The 15,550-nt window shown below is 46.7% G+C and overlaps 1 protein-coding gene across 3 annotated transcripts in view; it reads right to left on the bottom strand.

The window, feature by feature from the left end:
- PRICKLE2 (prickle planar cell polarity protein 2) overlaps positions 1–15,550 on the bottom strand; it is a 353,356-nt gene that overhangs the window by 28,853 nt on the left and 308,953 nt on the right. For all 3 annotated transcript variants that reach the window (XM_045530689.1, XM_045530686.1, XM_045530687.1), the window contains exon 7: positions 13,988–14,860. In XM_045530689.1, the coding sequence (XP_045386645.1) occupies positions 13,988–14,860 (873 nt within the window). The remainder of the gene's footprint in view (positions 1–13,987; positions 14,861–15,550) is intronic.

Here is a 15,550-nt window from a genome sequence, read left to right as displayed (position 1 = left end):
TTACCCAAGTCTTAGTTCACACATCAATTCAGAGAGCTTCCTTGACCATTCTTTTTAGGTGGTTAACCCTCAATATTCTCTATGCTTTTCTCTGCTCATTTCTTTCTTCGCACTGGTCACAATCTTCTCTGTGTGTTTGTATATCTCCTGCTAGATTTTAAGCCGTTCTCTCCCCTGCTCTGCCCAGAAAGCCGCATCAGTGGCTGCTAGTTGGGTTTGACCAATGGGAAAAGATCAGAGGGCAGAAGGTGAGAGAGGTCAAAGTGTTTATTGCCCGGGCTCCCTCCTGCCAGGGTACAGCTCGGCCGCTGCTCTCTACCTAAGGCCTCGGTGCCTGTGCAGTGGCGCTCTCCTTCGTTAGGCTGTAATTACCCCTCATCTGTTCCCAGCTGGGGCCCTGACCCACACTGGGACCGGGGCTGACTTGTTCACCAGTGTATGCCTGGCAACTAGCAGAGTGCCTGGCACGTGGCAGACATTCAATGAATATTTGTTGAATAGATGAATATAAAACAACTCAAAATTAAGATTTTTAAAATATCTTTTTCTTCCTCATTCTTTCTGTTTCCGAAAAGATCTCACATCAAACTGTGGTACAGAAATCCCTCTTAAATGGTACCTCTAGAAACCCAGCACATTGCAGACATGTCTTGGGGGAAGCTGTGTGGAAGGATGTGGCATCTTATGCAGTTTCTGCAACTGACATATATAACATTAGGGGCTGGGTTGAGAGCCAGTGATATTTACAACCCCATCCTCCCAGGAGGGCTTTGAGTTCAGCTCTGGAAGACAATGGGGGTGGAAATGGAGGGGGGGATGGCACTCTCTGAACCCACCAGGAGGGTTTAGAATTTTCCTTTTGCAGCATCCTCAAGCTCCGAGGAAAGCTGGGGTAAAATATTTAATACGTCCTTTGATCTGATGTGCTCCATCTAATATTGCCAGATAAAAGTGTGTCAACCCCCTATTCTGAAATTCCCCTACAATAAACAGCTTAGGAAGGCAGAAAGAGAAAGAGAAGGAGGAAGCCATCTGCTTCTTGGGTAGTCCTAATGCAAAAAAGTGCCACAAGGAGTGATGCCCAGGTGAACACAGCCCGGCCTTCTACAGCTCACGGTTCCCTGGGGATGGTGAGATTTGGGGTTCGTCAAGGGGAGTTTGGTAAGAAGCTCAGGCCCAGCTGGCATTTTTCTCCCTGCAGAAGGGCCAGAGCTTGAAACAGACCCGCAGCTGAGGGCCTGGCTGGGCTTGTTTTCTGCAGCCGATAGTGATCTCAATGGAAAACTTCCATTGTGTTCTCTCCCTCACTGTCTTCCTCTCTCAGGGCCCCAAGCCCCGCCTGCTTCTCATCCACAGGCTCAAAGAGCAAATTAACTCCTCTAAGCTGTGGCAAATGGGAATTCTCTGAGAAGTTAATTGATGCTGGGGGGTTTGGGGGGGGGGGACCAGTGCAGGAAGGCTGAGCTCCATTAGCATTAATAGGTGTGTTGCATGGGCATAATTAGGCCACAGATTCTGGTAGCCTCTTTCAGCTCAGACAAGGTTGGGAATCAGATTCAGGGGAGAAGAGGCTCCTCTTTCTGGCTGCAGCATTCCTGGAAATCCAAGCAACAGTGCTCCCCCTGGTTATGGTGATCGGCAGGGGTCCGGATCATCGAAGTCTGCAGAATGGCCAAACCTCACACTCATCCACCGATTCCTGCCCTCGCTGGCTATGCTTTTCTGTTAGAATGATTCCCGAGTTCCTGTCAACCTCCCTTTTCCCTGTTAAGTGAGCTGCGGGCTGAGACAGTGAAGAGGAAGGTGGTGGGGAGGTCGGACCCTAGGTGCCTATGGTAAGAGTAATAAGAACTCTCAAATAGTGAGTTTGCCAAGTGCCGGGCAGGTGATGAAGGGCTTCATGCATCATGCATCATGCATACCACCTCCCGACCTCACGCCTCCAAGCAGCCCCACACCGCAGACATTCCATTCACTCAGGAAGCTGAGAGATTGAGAGATTTAAGCCACCTGCCTGAGTTCACACAGCTGGAGAGGTGCTAAGATTTCAACCAGGTCAGTTTGACCCTTATACACTAAACCTGAATGTGTGCTGCAGCTGGGGTCAGACCAAGACGCAAATAGGGCTCTTTCAGCTGCAGAGGGGACTTCTGCAATGCCCAGCTGGGGGCCCCGTCCACGTGACATCATGCCCTCCTCGGATCTGGTTCAGAATGACTTATATAGGGACTGACGGTTTCCAATGGAATTCCCTATGTCTAGGCCAGGCTTTCCTATGGTCTTGCCACTACTGGCTCATGGGGCTGGGCTGTTCTTGGTTGGTTGGAGGTAAGGGGGATGCTATTCTGTGCATTGTAGGATGTTTAGCAGCACCCCTGACCTCTACATACTAGAAGCCCATAGCATCCTGCACCCCCAGTTGTGACAACTAAAATGTCTCCAAACTTGCCAAATGTTCCCTGGGTGGGAAAATCACCAACCCGAGCCACCCCCACCCACCTCCACAGAGAACCACTGCTCTCCACCCCTCTGCTCCCATGGAGCAGTGTTTGCATATGAGTGTGTATCTCAGGTAAAGGGAGTTTCCTGCCTGATCTTTTTACTTGGGACCCAATATTCAAATATAAAGAAAGAAATAAAAATGGTGAGTTAGTCCAGTCTCCTCTTTTCTCTTCCAGCTATGAGCTCAATCTGCTCCCAAAGAAAAGACACAAGTAAAGTCTGAACTGGACATTTCCTGCTTTTTAAAATTGGCACCTCTGATTTCAAAGGCGGCCACTGGGACATCTGTACCTGCCAGGATGAGAAACCCTGTTGGGGTATGGCCTGTTCACGGCTAGGCAGTATGGCGTCATGGCCAGGGACGCTCTCACCAAAAACACAATGGCAGAATCAGGAGCAAATCCCCACGGGTGTCCTTGCATTGATAACACCCTCAGGGAGGCAGATTTGACTGGGCTGGACAAGTGACTCCAGGAAGCAAGAATCCCTTAGCACGGCTAAGAGTCAAGGATTCATTTCAAGAGCTCCAGAGAACAGAAATCCACAGAAGTACTGTCTCTACTTCACCGGGCAAGAAGTAAAATGAACAAGTAGGAGACAGGGTCCAGGTCATCTGTAAACTAGAACACCAAATCCTTGGGTAGCCAAGAGTTGAAAAAGGCTATTTTATGGTACAGAGAGAAAGAATGAGAGAAAGATGCCTGCTTTAGTTAAGTGGATGAGGAATTTGGCATGATATTTCTAAGCTGTTAAAAGTTTTTGTACCAAAGAAAACACTAGTGACTTTGTGGTAGAAGACATAGACTTTATCGTCTAAATGGTGGCCTTCCTATTTGCTCAGCCTGATTTGTGACTATTGCATCCCAGAAATGTGTCATGGTTTGGTTTTGGCTTGGGGTGGGCAGGTTGGAGGAGATACCTGGCAGAACAGGGCTGAAAACACACACACACACACACACACACACACACACACACACACACACACACACACACACACAGAGCTACCTGGATGCTCAAGGTGATGCTGGTAGAAAATTGCAGAGGGCTGGTGAAAATTACTCTAGGTTAAACGCTCAAACAAACAAAAAACCAACCAACCTTAAAGTTTTAACAAAACTTTGGTCTCATGACCTTTTGGTTTTCACATTGATTTTAGAGATGAAACAGGTCCTATACGAAGATCAGAGTGTTTTGTTGTCTACTTTTTCTGCTGTATTCAGTGAGGATACCAAACCACTAAATACTCTTGCCAAGTATTACCGTCTTTCATATTTAATCCATGATATGTATTTAAGGAATATACCATTCATATGCTTCAGATAATGTGCTCTTAACTCGCTGAGATGCTATTTCCCAAACCAAGAGCTATTTGACGTCAGGGACATCCTCAGAACTTTTGAGAAGCAGGATGATCTAGTACTGTTTTTGTCTCAGCAGGAGGCTGGACTCAGGGCTAAGGGAGGAGGCAAAGGGGCTTTGTAGGAGAGAAGCAAGTTCTCACCACAGCTAAGCTGGTAAGTACGGTCAGTCCATCACCCAGATATAAAATGAAGAGTCTAGGTTTCTTTGGCTTACTGGTCCTCAAACTTAGTGGGCCTAAGTGTTCTCTCAGGGCATGTCTTAAAAATGCTGATTTCTGAGTCTGATCCCTAAGAGATTCTGTTTGTGGGTCTGGGATGGAGTCCAAGAATTTGCATAATCGACAAGCATCCCAGATAAATGTGGGTGATCCCTGGACCACCTGAATTGATGGAGTGGATGGTTGACTGTTTACATGGAGAAATACCCAAAAGCTGGTTCTATGTTGCGTGTACTAGAAAGTGGGGTTTTAATGATGTTAGTTCTCCACTGCTTGGGGAGTCACTTCATGGATGGGCAGAGGAGGGGAGGTTAAGGCAGGTGATGGTCAATGCAGAATTGCTAATAGGCTTCATACTACCACTCTGGAGGGGATGCTAGAGTTTTTCCAAGTGGCCAAGTTGGAAGGTCAAGAATCTGGCTAGCCTTGGAACAAGATATTTACAAGGTTTTTATAAGAAAAGGGAGGGTCAAAAAAGTACATTTTGTTGATGGAAGTCAAAGGACATCAAGATTTAAATATAAATCATTTTGAAAACTGCCTAAATGTCCAATTCTGGAGGTGTGGTAAGTCCCTTTCAGTTGAATATTAGTACAGTCATTAAAAATGATGGTTACAAAAGCCATGAAAATAAGCTAACGATAGAATGCAAATGAAATTCAGGATACAACCTATTCAGCATGTTTACAACCACGTTAGGAAAAAAATAGTGCACTAATAGGTAGGGGAAAGACTCTAAAATTTGCTAAAATATGAACACTAGTGAAGTGGTGAGATTTGGGGTATTTTTTCCCCTGTTTCTGTCTTTTTTCTGAATTTTTCTCTTCTGTTTTCCTTAGTGTCCATATTTTAAAAAATAAATCATGAAAACCTGAGTTTTGAAGCCATTTACAAGTAGATAAGATCTATCTCATTCCCCTTGGTGAAAATGCCAAATTCAAATGTTCCAAAAGAAATGTGCATATATTCTTGAAAAATTCACCCTGTAAAATCCTGCACCAGTCTGAAGAGCCCACCATCACACCCCACCCCACCACCGCCAGCCTCCCACGGGACCCATTTTTCCAGTGTTGCCTTTTCAGTAATAAAATCAGCAATCTTTTATCCCTTTCAGCAGCCATGGTTACTGACTCTGGGCATAGATGACTACCCACGCCCAAGGAGGTTATAAATAAGCCTCCTGAACAGTTATCAAAAACCAGGACACTGGAAAAATTTCTCTGGACCCAGAAAATGTCAGCAAGACCATAACATGTAGCAGGGGTATATCGGGAGCTCTGGGTTGGGCTCTGTTCCCCTCCTGTCCCATCCCACCTTGCTGTGAGAATGTTCCCTGCTTCCCCACATGCCAGAAAACCCAACCGGGAAAAGAAATGATTCTTTCATGACTTTCACTCTGTTGGTTTTCATCTGGCTCCTGGTCTGTGAGCCAGGGGTGACATGCAGAGCCATGAAATGCCAGTAAGAGGGCACAGCTTCCTTGTGGATCACAGAGGACATCACCCCATGGGACCAGTGGGAGGTGTTCCTCAGGACGTCCTAAACACCGAGCGAGAGGGTTGGGCTCCATCTAGTCTCTGCTGTCAAAATATCTCCTCATTGGCCTGAAACCCCTACATTAAAATCACCACAGAGCCATACCCCAAAGATCAGCTTTGTCTAGAGAAAACCATAGCTAAATTACATAAGGGACATTTGATGTCAAATTCAAACATGGCAGGGCTTCTGGAGGAAGGACTCAGATCAGGAGGTCAGCCCCGATGGGCGGGAGACTATGGTGCAGCAGCAGATGCCTGTGGTTCTACCTCCTTGCAGCACAAGCCCTCTTCCTTTGAGAATCCCCCCCTCTCCATTTTCAGCCCTGCAGTGTTGATGCCTAGTTCCTGGGATGGGCACGGGACTTAGACCTGACCTACCAGAGCCATCATTCCCCCTGGCCATGGAGGTTGGTTTAAGAATTGTTAGGGGCCGGGTGCGGTGGCTCACGCCTGTAATCCTAGCACTCTGGGAGGCCGAGGCGGGTGGATCGTTTGAGCTCAGGAGTTCGAGACCAGCCTGAGCAAGAGTGAGACTCTGTCTCTACTAAAAATAGAAACTATATGGACAACTAAAAAAATATATATAGAGAAAAAAAAATTAGCTGGGCATAGTGGTGCATGCCTGTAGTCCCAGCTACTTGGGAGGCTGAGGCAGGAGGATCGCTTGAGCCCAGGAGTTTGAGGTTGCTGAGAGCTAGGCTGATGCCACGGCACTCTAGCCTGGGCAACGGAGTGAGATGCTGTCTCAAACAAACAAACAAAAAAAATTGTTAGGGGACCAAAGGCAGGCAAATGAGATTCAATTCTGGGACTTTTGGTGACACTATTAGGAATGAGCAATTCTTTTTCTCCTTCACCAGACGCCAAAGGGTGTTGGCCTGGAGCAGCTGATGGCCATCTTTGCTGTCCCTGGGAAGAGCCTGCCTGAGAATGAAGCCAGCGTGGAGGAAATGAGAACTGAGAGATGGAAAGAAACCGAGACCTGATGATATCATTTGGGCCCCTGGAACTAAACGTCTGTGAAGTTCACTGTTACTTGATCAAAAAAAAAAAATTGTTTGTTTATAGCCTTTGGTGTTGAGATTCTGACATTTCCAAACAAAAGAGTTCTGCGATCCAATGAACAAGGACAATCCCTGTGCATTTCCCAAGTATACCCCAGGCTCGCTGTGGGGCCAATGGATAGGATTTAATTTGAGTTCTAGGTTTTTAAATCTGTACTTCTGGACTGGGCTGCACATCTTCCCCAGGGAAGGGATGAATGGAAAGATCTGGGCCACACAATTCACGAGCACACCTGAGGTGTGGCCACTCAAGCAACTGGCACCAGCTGGCTAGGAGGCTTTACCCAACTATTTAAATAAAATTTGGGTTAGAGGATGGCTGTCCAAGTTATGCAGAGGAGCAGGAGAAATGTCCTTTCTCCAAATTAAATATAGAAATGTTTTGCATTACAAGGATTAAAAAACATTTCAGACATTCCTGAGTTGTTCCAGTTGTTGCTTCAGATCCTCACACTGTTGTTTTCTGGTTCTTTTCCGATGTGCCAGCAATGCTAAAGCATTACCCCGTCACCTCTTTGCAATCACGGCATTGGCTGGGTGTTGCACAACCATTTCCCCTGCCAAGCCACGTAGCTGATGCATATGAAAGGCGTGGACTTGCCGCAACAAGGCAACGCTGATCAAAGAAGGCAGGAAGCCCTTTAGACTTGCTTGTCTCCACTATCCAGGCCGATGACACAGGCACTTTTAGCTGATGCTGTCCTGAGTCAAAAATCACAGAGTATGCGAACCTTTATCCGTTTCTAGTGCTTTTCAAATCTGTCATCCTCTGTCTCCTGGGACCCTTTCTCCTGGGACACTGTACACTTCTGCCAGTCTCCTTTGCTAAGTCACTGTCATATCGATCCTCTTATTTTAGCCTTCACCCTGTTTATACCTTGGATACTGTTCATCTTCACCTCTAGTCTGGGCTGCACAGTCCCAAACAGCCTCCAGATGGGTCTCCCTGCATCAGCACTTGCTCTTTTCCAATCAATTCTAGATGCAGCAGCTGAAGCCATCTTTTCAAAACGCAAACTGGATCACATCACCTCCCTCCATGCTTGGCCTGATAATTTTAAGGGCTTTCCATTGTCCATGGTAGAAAGGTTTAAAGCTTTAAAACAGACCTACATGGCTCTGCATTATCTGGCCCTTGCCTTCTGTCCTAGTCTTCTTACTCTCTGTGCTCTACCTAGGCACAGGGCCTTCTTTCAGTTCTTCATATTTGCCATAAAGTCCTACCACAGGGCCTTTGCACATGCTACTCTTGCTGCTTGGAAGGCCCCTTCCCTTATCCCTCAAGCATCACATTTTCAAGATGCCCTCTCTGACCTCCTTGAGTCAGCCACACCCCGTTTTGTATGCCCTTCTAGCCTCACACCACAGATGCCAGTTTCTATTGTACAATTGGATGGTTACTGTCTATCAACTCCACTGGACGATGAGGTCCAGGAGGGCAAGGCCTACGTGCACTTTGGCTTAGCACTGCATCCCCAGCACCCTGCATGGGCTGTGGCATCCAGGAATACTAGTAACAGCTAATACTCAATGAGCACTGGAAGGGTGTTGGGCATTGTTCTCAATTCTTTACATGAATGAACTAATATAATTCTCACTGCAACTCTGCAAGGTAGAACACCATTGTCATTATATTTTAGAGATGAAGACACTGAGGCACAGAACAGATAAATAAGTCAGTCGCCCAAGGTCACACAGCCATTAAACCGCAAAATCCACTTTCCAACTATGGCAGACTGGTCCACAGCCCACACTCTCATACAGTCTGCTGTAACTCCCAGGGTAGGCACTCAAGTCACATTTGCTGAATGAACAAATGAATGAATCGATCAATAAATGAACAGAAATTATCTTTCTTTCACTCCCATCCACATCTGGATGCCCTTCCTAGAGGTCCCAACTCTGATCCAACCACCCCTTACTGAATTTATTTCTCAGGGAGTGGTCATAGTTCCAGCCTCATCATTCTGCACCAGGGTCCTCCACTGGGACCAGCTCATGCTTTCCAGTTGTCCTGTGGTGTGGCCCTTGCCTGGGGCAGCCAGTCTCATTTCCAACTCTACAGTACACCTGGGGCCAGCCCTGCCCCCTGACTTACAGCTCCTCTCCCCTGGGTGCCTCTTGCCCAGGCACCAGCCACTGGACCTCTGTGCTTGTCTTCCCTGTCTTTCCCTACCTCTGACCCTGGCACATCATCTAGGACTGCCACTTTTGTCCTCTTTCATTCAGCTGTCATTTCACACTCGTGCTCTCAGCATTGCCAGAGTCAAACAGACACATCAACAAGCCAGCTACAACAGGAAAGGGAATTCTTGTTTCTTCAGATAGAGTCATTGTGCAAATCTCCTGTGATGGTGATCCCTCTCGTGAGGATGTATATCAGAGTGGTTAATGGCATGGCTTTGCAGTCTGTCACACCTGGGTTCAAGTCCTGGCCATCTGTGGCAACCATAGGAGGATCATGACTTCTGTGAACCTCGGTGTACTCATCTGTCAAATGGGTACAACAATCAGACTTGTCTCAGACGGCTGTTGTGAGGGTTTACAGAAATGTTGCACATGAAGTCATTAGCAGGCCAGGTCATAGTGGTCTCCTGTGATTATTATCAGGTACGACCACCATCATTAGCAGCTGCAGCATTTTTACGATCATCACTCACTCAGTCATAGTACAGTGGCTGAGGGCACGTGCTCTGGAGCTAGAATGCCCAAGTTAAAATCTTGTTCCTCTACTTACAAGCTGTGTGGCCTTGGGCTACTCAGCCTCTTGGGGCCTCAATTATGTCATCTGTAAAATGGGAACAACTGTATCTACTTCATAGGGTTGTTGTGAGGATTGAGTTAGTTGATGTAAAGTGCTTAGAACAGTATCTAGTATGTGCTAAACATGCAATAATGTTAGTTGTCCTTGATGTTGTTACTATCCTTGTTTCTAATATCATGATCACGCAGGCTGCAAGCTGCTTTGGAGGCATGTGCAGGGAAGGGTGGGGTTACAGAGTTCTGCAAGGCTCCCACACTGAGGCAGTATAAATGGTGACTGAGCCTGCCTGACTCACTCTGTGTGAACATAAGGGATGGATTGTGTTTTCTGAGGAGAAGGGACTGTACACTCCCAGTTCTAAACAAACCGGGAGGTGCCAAAGCCCAGATCTGAGGCTGGCAAGCCACCGACGCTGTTTTTTTCAGATCTGTTCTGAGGAAGAATGCTGCCCACGAAAAGATCATGCTTCATGCCAGATTAAACACTGCAGACTTACTCAATAACATAAGTCACTAACCATGGAAGAAAAAAAAAATCCATTATCTTGAAATCTAGCTTTAGCTGAAGGATCAAGGTGTTTTCACCAAGACTTCTGAGGGATATAACTGGTATACAGACTGTGGCTCTGGGATTTAAAGATATGCAGATGGTTCAGAAAGACCACTGAATTTTCTAGCAAAATTCAAATGCAACAGTGAGGGACAGCAGCAAAAATACCAACCTTCCAAGTCTAGTCCTTGGTGTACGTGTGTGCGGTGTGGGATGTGAAAGGCTATTTAGGGTCGGCACCAGTGAAGAACGACCAAGCTGTGCTTAGAATATCAGGCACAATCTTTCTTCCACGCTACCATGTCTGACAGGTCCACAGAAACACCAGGACACAAAATGGATTTCTTTAATTCCCTGTTTCTCATGCTATTCTCATGCTAGCTAGGAAAAGAGAGAGTCCACGGGAGCATTTTCAAACCTAAATGCAAACTTGCACAGCTGGTAGATGGTAGAAGCTAGTAGCCCAAACACATTTAGAGGCCAAAATTATGGACCAGCATGTTTAAAAGGAGAATTAATAATAATAAAAAGTATCAGATAACCATTGTAGAAAGTAATATGTGTCAAAGAGCATATTATTGAGTTTAGATACCTTTGTCATTTAATCCTCACAAAAACTATACAAAGGAATTTCTGTACTATTATTTACCAAATTCCACAGATGAGGAAAGTGAGTCTAACAGAATTTAAGTGACTTGTTCAAGGCCACATAACTCCTAAATGATGAAGGCTGGATCGGAACCCAGGGAATGTGTCTCCAGAACCAGTACTCCTAATCATCAATTGAGAATGTAAAAAGTCAGGGCTCAGGTGAGGACTTCCAGAGACCAGTGATGGGCTAACATCATGCCCATCCTATCAGATCACTTTGTCATCGGTACCATCCAGCAGGGTCACCACCAGCTACCTGTGGCTATTGGAATTTAAATTAACTAAAATTAAATGGAATTTAAACTTCAGTCCATTGCTACTGAGCACTTTGATGTGTCTAGTGAGTGCAACTGATGGCCTGAAATTTTAATTTTGTTTAATTTAAATTTCAATAGCAACCTGTGGCTAGTGACTACCATATTGGACAATGCTGATCTTAGGAATTTTGTCCCTCAGTTTTGTCACATGCAGTCAGGGTTGCTTTCTAAAAATCTGAGGCAAAGAGGCATTAGTTGCTTTACCCAAGGATCCATAGAAAATCATGAGAATAAATCTCCCAAGACCTCTTCCACAGGAGTGGAAATTGCACGTTCCATTCTTCCCCACTTGGCCTTTCCAGTGTTCTCCAGCCTCCTGATTTCCTCATAAGCCACAATGTGAAGACAATACAGTCAGAACAGACAAACCCAGGCGCATCTGTTCTGCTCAGACAATGGTGCACATCAGCACCAGCAGAGAGCTGGTTAAAACGCAGATGCCCAGGCTCCGCCTCTGTAGAGTTCTGATGCAGGGGACCTGCATTCCAGTTCCCAGGGATTCCAATTCAGGTGGTCTAGCTTTGAGAAACTCTGCTTCAGAGGCTGAAGTATATATCTGCTGGCCTCTTAAAATAATTATAGCACATAAATCTTTTGAGAATAACACAACCTGGGCTGGAAGCCAGGCAGTCATCGCTCTGCACCAATTGCTCACTTCTACGACATCAGGCAAGGCGCTTAGTCACCAAGGCCTCATTTTTTTCTTTTTTTATCTGAAACAAGGGGGTAAGGATATCTGCTTTTCGTCCTGAGACAAATGGGAACACAGATATGAAAGTATTTGAGGGGAATAGAAGGTAAAACGCACTGCATAGACATCCTACAACTCAGGGCCATGTTTCGTTTGTCTAGCAGAGAGTTTAAATGGATTGAGATAGAAACAGTCATAAAAAACCTCCCAACAAAAAAGAAGCCCTGGACCAGGTGGATTCACAGCCTAATTCTATAAGACCTACAAAGAAGAGCTGGTATCCATAATAAAGAAATTATTCCATAATATCGAGAAGGAGGGAATCCTCCCCAACTCATTCTGCGAAACCAGGATCACCCTGATACCAAAGCCAGGAAAGGACACAACAACAGCAGCAACAACAAAACTACAGGCCAATATCCCTTATGAATATAGATGTGAAAATCCTCAATAAAATACTAGCAAACTGAATTCAACAGCACATCAAAAAAAAAAAATAAACCACCAGGACCAAATGAGTTTCATCCCAGGGATGCAAGAATGGTTTGACACACATAAATCAATAAGTGTGATTCACCACATAAACACAAGCAAAAACAAAGACCGTATGATCATCTCAATAGATGCAGAAAAAGCATTCGACAAAATCCAGCACCCTTTCATGATAAAAACCCCAACAAACTAGGCATAAAAGGAACATATCTCAGGATTTTACATTTAAAATAATTCACATTTTTAAACTTCTCTGGAAAAACTAGAAGTTATGACAGGGTGAGGCTCATTAGGTTGGCAGCCTAGTGTGATTATGTGCAAGGTTCTGGAATCATACACACAGGTTCAAATCCCTGCTCTACCATGTAAAAGCTGGGTGACTTTGAGTGAGTCCCTCAACCTCTCTGTTTCTCAGTTTCGTCAACTCTGGAATTAGAATTATAATAATATACTTCCCTCATGGTGTTGGGACAATTTAATTAAGCAAGCTAATATTTATAAAGTGCTTTGAACAATGTTTGGTATACAGTAAGAGCTATGTAAGTGTTAGTTGAATAAATAAATATCCCTGCACATGGCAACAAGAGGCTGGAGCTGGGCGGTGGCTGTCCCCTTAGAATGGGGCTGACATGCACAAGCTTATCACAGTCTCCATCCAGATACCTTTGATTATGGGATCCCTGCTATAAGGGGTAGACAGATGTCTCCCTCCTCTGGTACCCTGCCCACAAAGGGGCAGACATACTTAGCACATCTTAGAGCACTACTTTTCAAGCTATTAGTGGTGAAGGACCAGTTTGCTTTGATTTTCAGTCCATTGTGTACTGACACATGGTCCATAGCACATGACACAAACAACTCATCACATGAGTTCTACAACATCCTGACTGGTCTATACCTTGACTGATAATACGAGCCCACTGAACATGCACTTGGATGTTGCAGCGATGTTGAACTGCTCTAAAAGTTCCTAAGCACTTTCAATTTCAGTACTTATCTCATTGCTGATGGGTAATAGCTCTTGGCCAGCACGATCCTCAGACTGCACTGTGAGTAGCACCATCTGAGAGAAGATCTATGTCAGTCTTCACATGCACACAAACCAGCTGGACAACTTGGTTGAGAGAGAAACCATGAGATTGTCTCTCTCTCCACTCCCACCCTTTTCAGCTAGCCTGCCTTCTCCTTGTCTAGCCACACATTTCTTCTGTCTTTATCTGCACATTAAAACCAGTTCCCTGGTAAGAAACTGGGGTTCAGAAGAGCCTCAGAAACCGTCATGGATGCTTTGGCGTCCCAAGCAGCACCAGGCTGGGGCACGTGGGCCCCAGGTGTTGTGAGTACTGATATCAGCTCACAGCTCCAACTTCACTCCTGAATGTTGCCTTTGGCCAACTGAGCTGCTTTGCCCAAGCCCACAGCCACCAACCTCATCCCACCATTGCTCCCTGGCAGTCCAAAGCCAATGACTAACTGGCATGGTGGTACAAAATGTCTGCCCCTCTAGCACAAAAGGAAACCAACTGTATGGTGCAATGCCTCCTCCAGAGCCCTCTGTGGGGTCAGGCTGAAGCCAGACTCCAACGGAGACCTCGTTCTCACCTGCCCTGTCCTGTTTCTCTCATTCCCCTTCTCCTGGGAGCATCCAGACCCCTGTCTCGGGTGTTGTTTCGGGGGAATCTCATCAAAGACAGAAGCCATCCAAAGCTTGGGCTTACCTTCCTCAGCAGCCTGTGGGAGTGGCGCACGTGGCAGGAACAACATTAAGATCCTGAAGACCAGCATCCGGTCACCCAGAGATCACCCCTTACTATCTGTTTTCCAGGGAAACAGAACCTACCTGTTGCGTTAGACAGGGCCAGCGATTCCATGGAGCCCCGAGGGGTCTGCTCTGTGGGTGTCATGTCCTCTGTGTATTTCAGGGAACTGATTGGATGACGCGTCCGGCACTGCTGAGCGGACATGCCCCCTTCCTCCTCCTCCTCTTCCTCATATTTGGGGACTTGGATGCTGCCGCGGGTTTCACTGAAACTCTGACTGGACATGTCGCTGTAGCTCTCCTGGGACCTCAGCCTGCCCGGGTAATAGTCCTCACGGCACTCCTTGATGAAGCTGCCACCGTGCCCCTTCATGGCCAGTGACGAGCTCCTCTTGGGGTTGTTGAAGTGCTTGGGCCACATGTCGGGCTGGGCCCCGGCCCCCTGTCCCCCTGGACTGTAGGGCGCCCTGATGTTGCACTGGCTGAGGAGCTGCAGGGGACTCTGGGGCTGGCTCTGCTCCATCTTGTTCCCATAGTGGTAGGGCTCCTCGCGGCTCCTCCAGATGGGGTCCCGGTTGAGGCTGGGCGTCTGGCTGGACAGGCTGAGCATGTCCATCTGCAGCGACAGCGGGTCCACGTCGGCTGACAGCCGATTGGAGCTCACTTGCAGCTGGCTGTGCTGGTTCAGCATAGGCTCCTCCGTCTTGCCCTTGTTCTTGCCGATTTTGGCGCTGCGCCGGGACTCCTTGGCCCTGGCGTTCTGGAAGGCTGAATCGGATGAGTCAGAGCCGTTGGGGTCCTCCCCGGCACTGCAGGCCCGTGAGCAGAATATCTGGCCCTGCTTCGGGAGGAACGGTCGCCCCAGGAGGGATTTCTTGCAGTGAGCACAGCAGAAGCAGGTCTCGGTGGCGTGCCAGTGTTGGCCGTCGTAGGTCATCTGACCTTGGTCGATCCCTGCGGGAAAAAGAGACATGGAAGAGGCTCGCGAGCTGCTCAGAGCCCTGCATTGTGACATGACACACACAGCAGAAGTCCAGATGTGGCAGAATAAATTGGCAATAAATCAACACTCAGGTCCCCACATAAATGGGATTCCTGTCCTGCTACGAGAATCCCTTGTTCTACCAGCAAGCTCCTTCTTCACTCGTTCACTCCAGGCACAGAGAAGCTAGAGCCTGCGACACATTTCCCCCAGATAAACAGCAATAATACTACTACCATATGATAATGCACTGCTTTAAGAAGTTTATATATGTAAACTCATTTAATCACTCAACTGTTTAAGGTAGGTTTCTAATATTTCCATTTTTCACATAAGACAGTAGAGGTCTATGAGGTTCAGTAACTTGCCTAAGTTAATATAATGAGGAATCAGACACAAGGTCTGCACCCAGGAAGTCTTGTTTCCAACCATGACATTAATACTGTCTCCTTCACTCTAAGTGTCTGCTCCAAAGCCAGCTCCTCTGAGTAGTCTTCCCGTCCACCCTGACAGCGGCTCTCCACCGCGCTCCACCCCACCCGGCTGCATTTTCTTCACGGCGTTAATACTGCTTCACATCGCACCAGTACATGTGTGCGTCTGTTCATTATTTACCTGCCTCACTAAAGGGGGAATGCTATGAGGACATAGTAGTTAAGTTT

The sequence above is a fragment of the Lemur catta genome, chromosome 18 (assembly GCF_020740605.2).
Source record: "Lemur catta isolate mLemCat1 chromosome 18, mLemCat1.pri, whole genome shotgun sequence".
Classification (NCBI taxonomy): domain Eukaryota; kingdom Metazoa; phylum Chordata; class Mammalia; order Primates; family Lemuridae; genus Lemur; species Lemur catta.
Note: the sequence above shows the minus strand (reverse complement) of the source record. Positions and strands in the feature narration are given on the sequence as shown.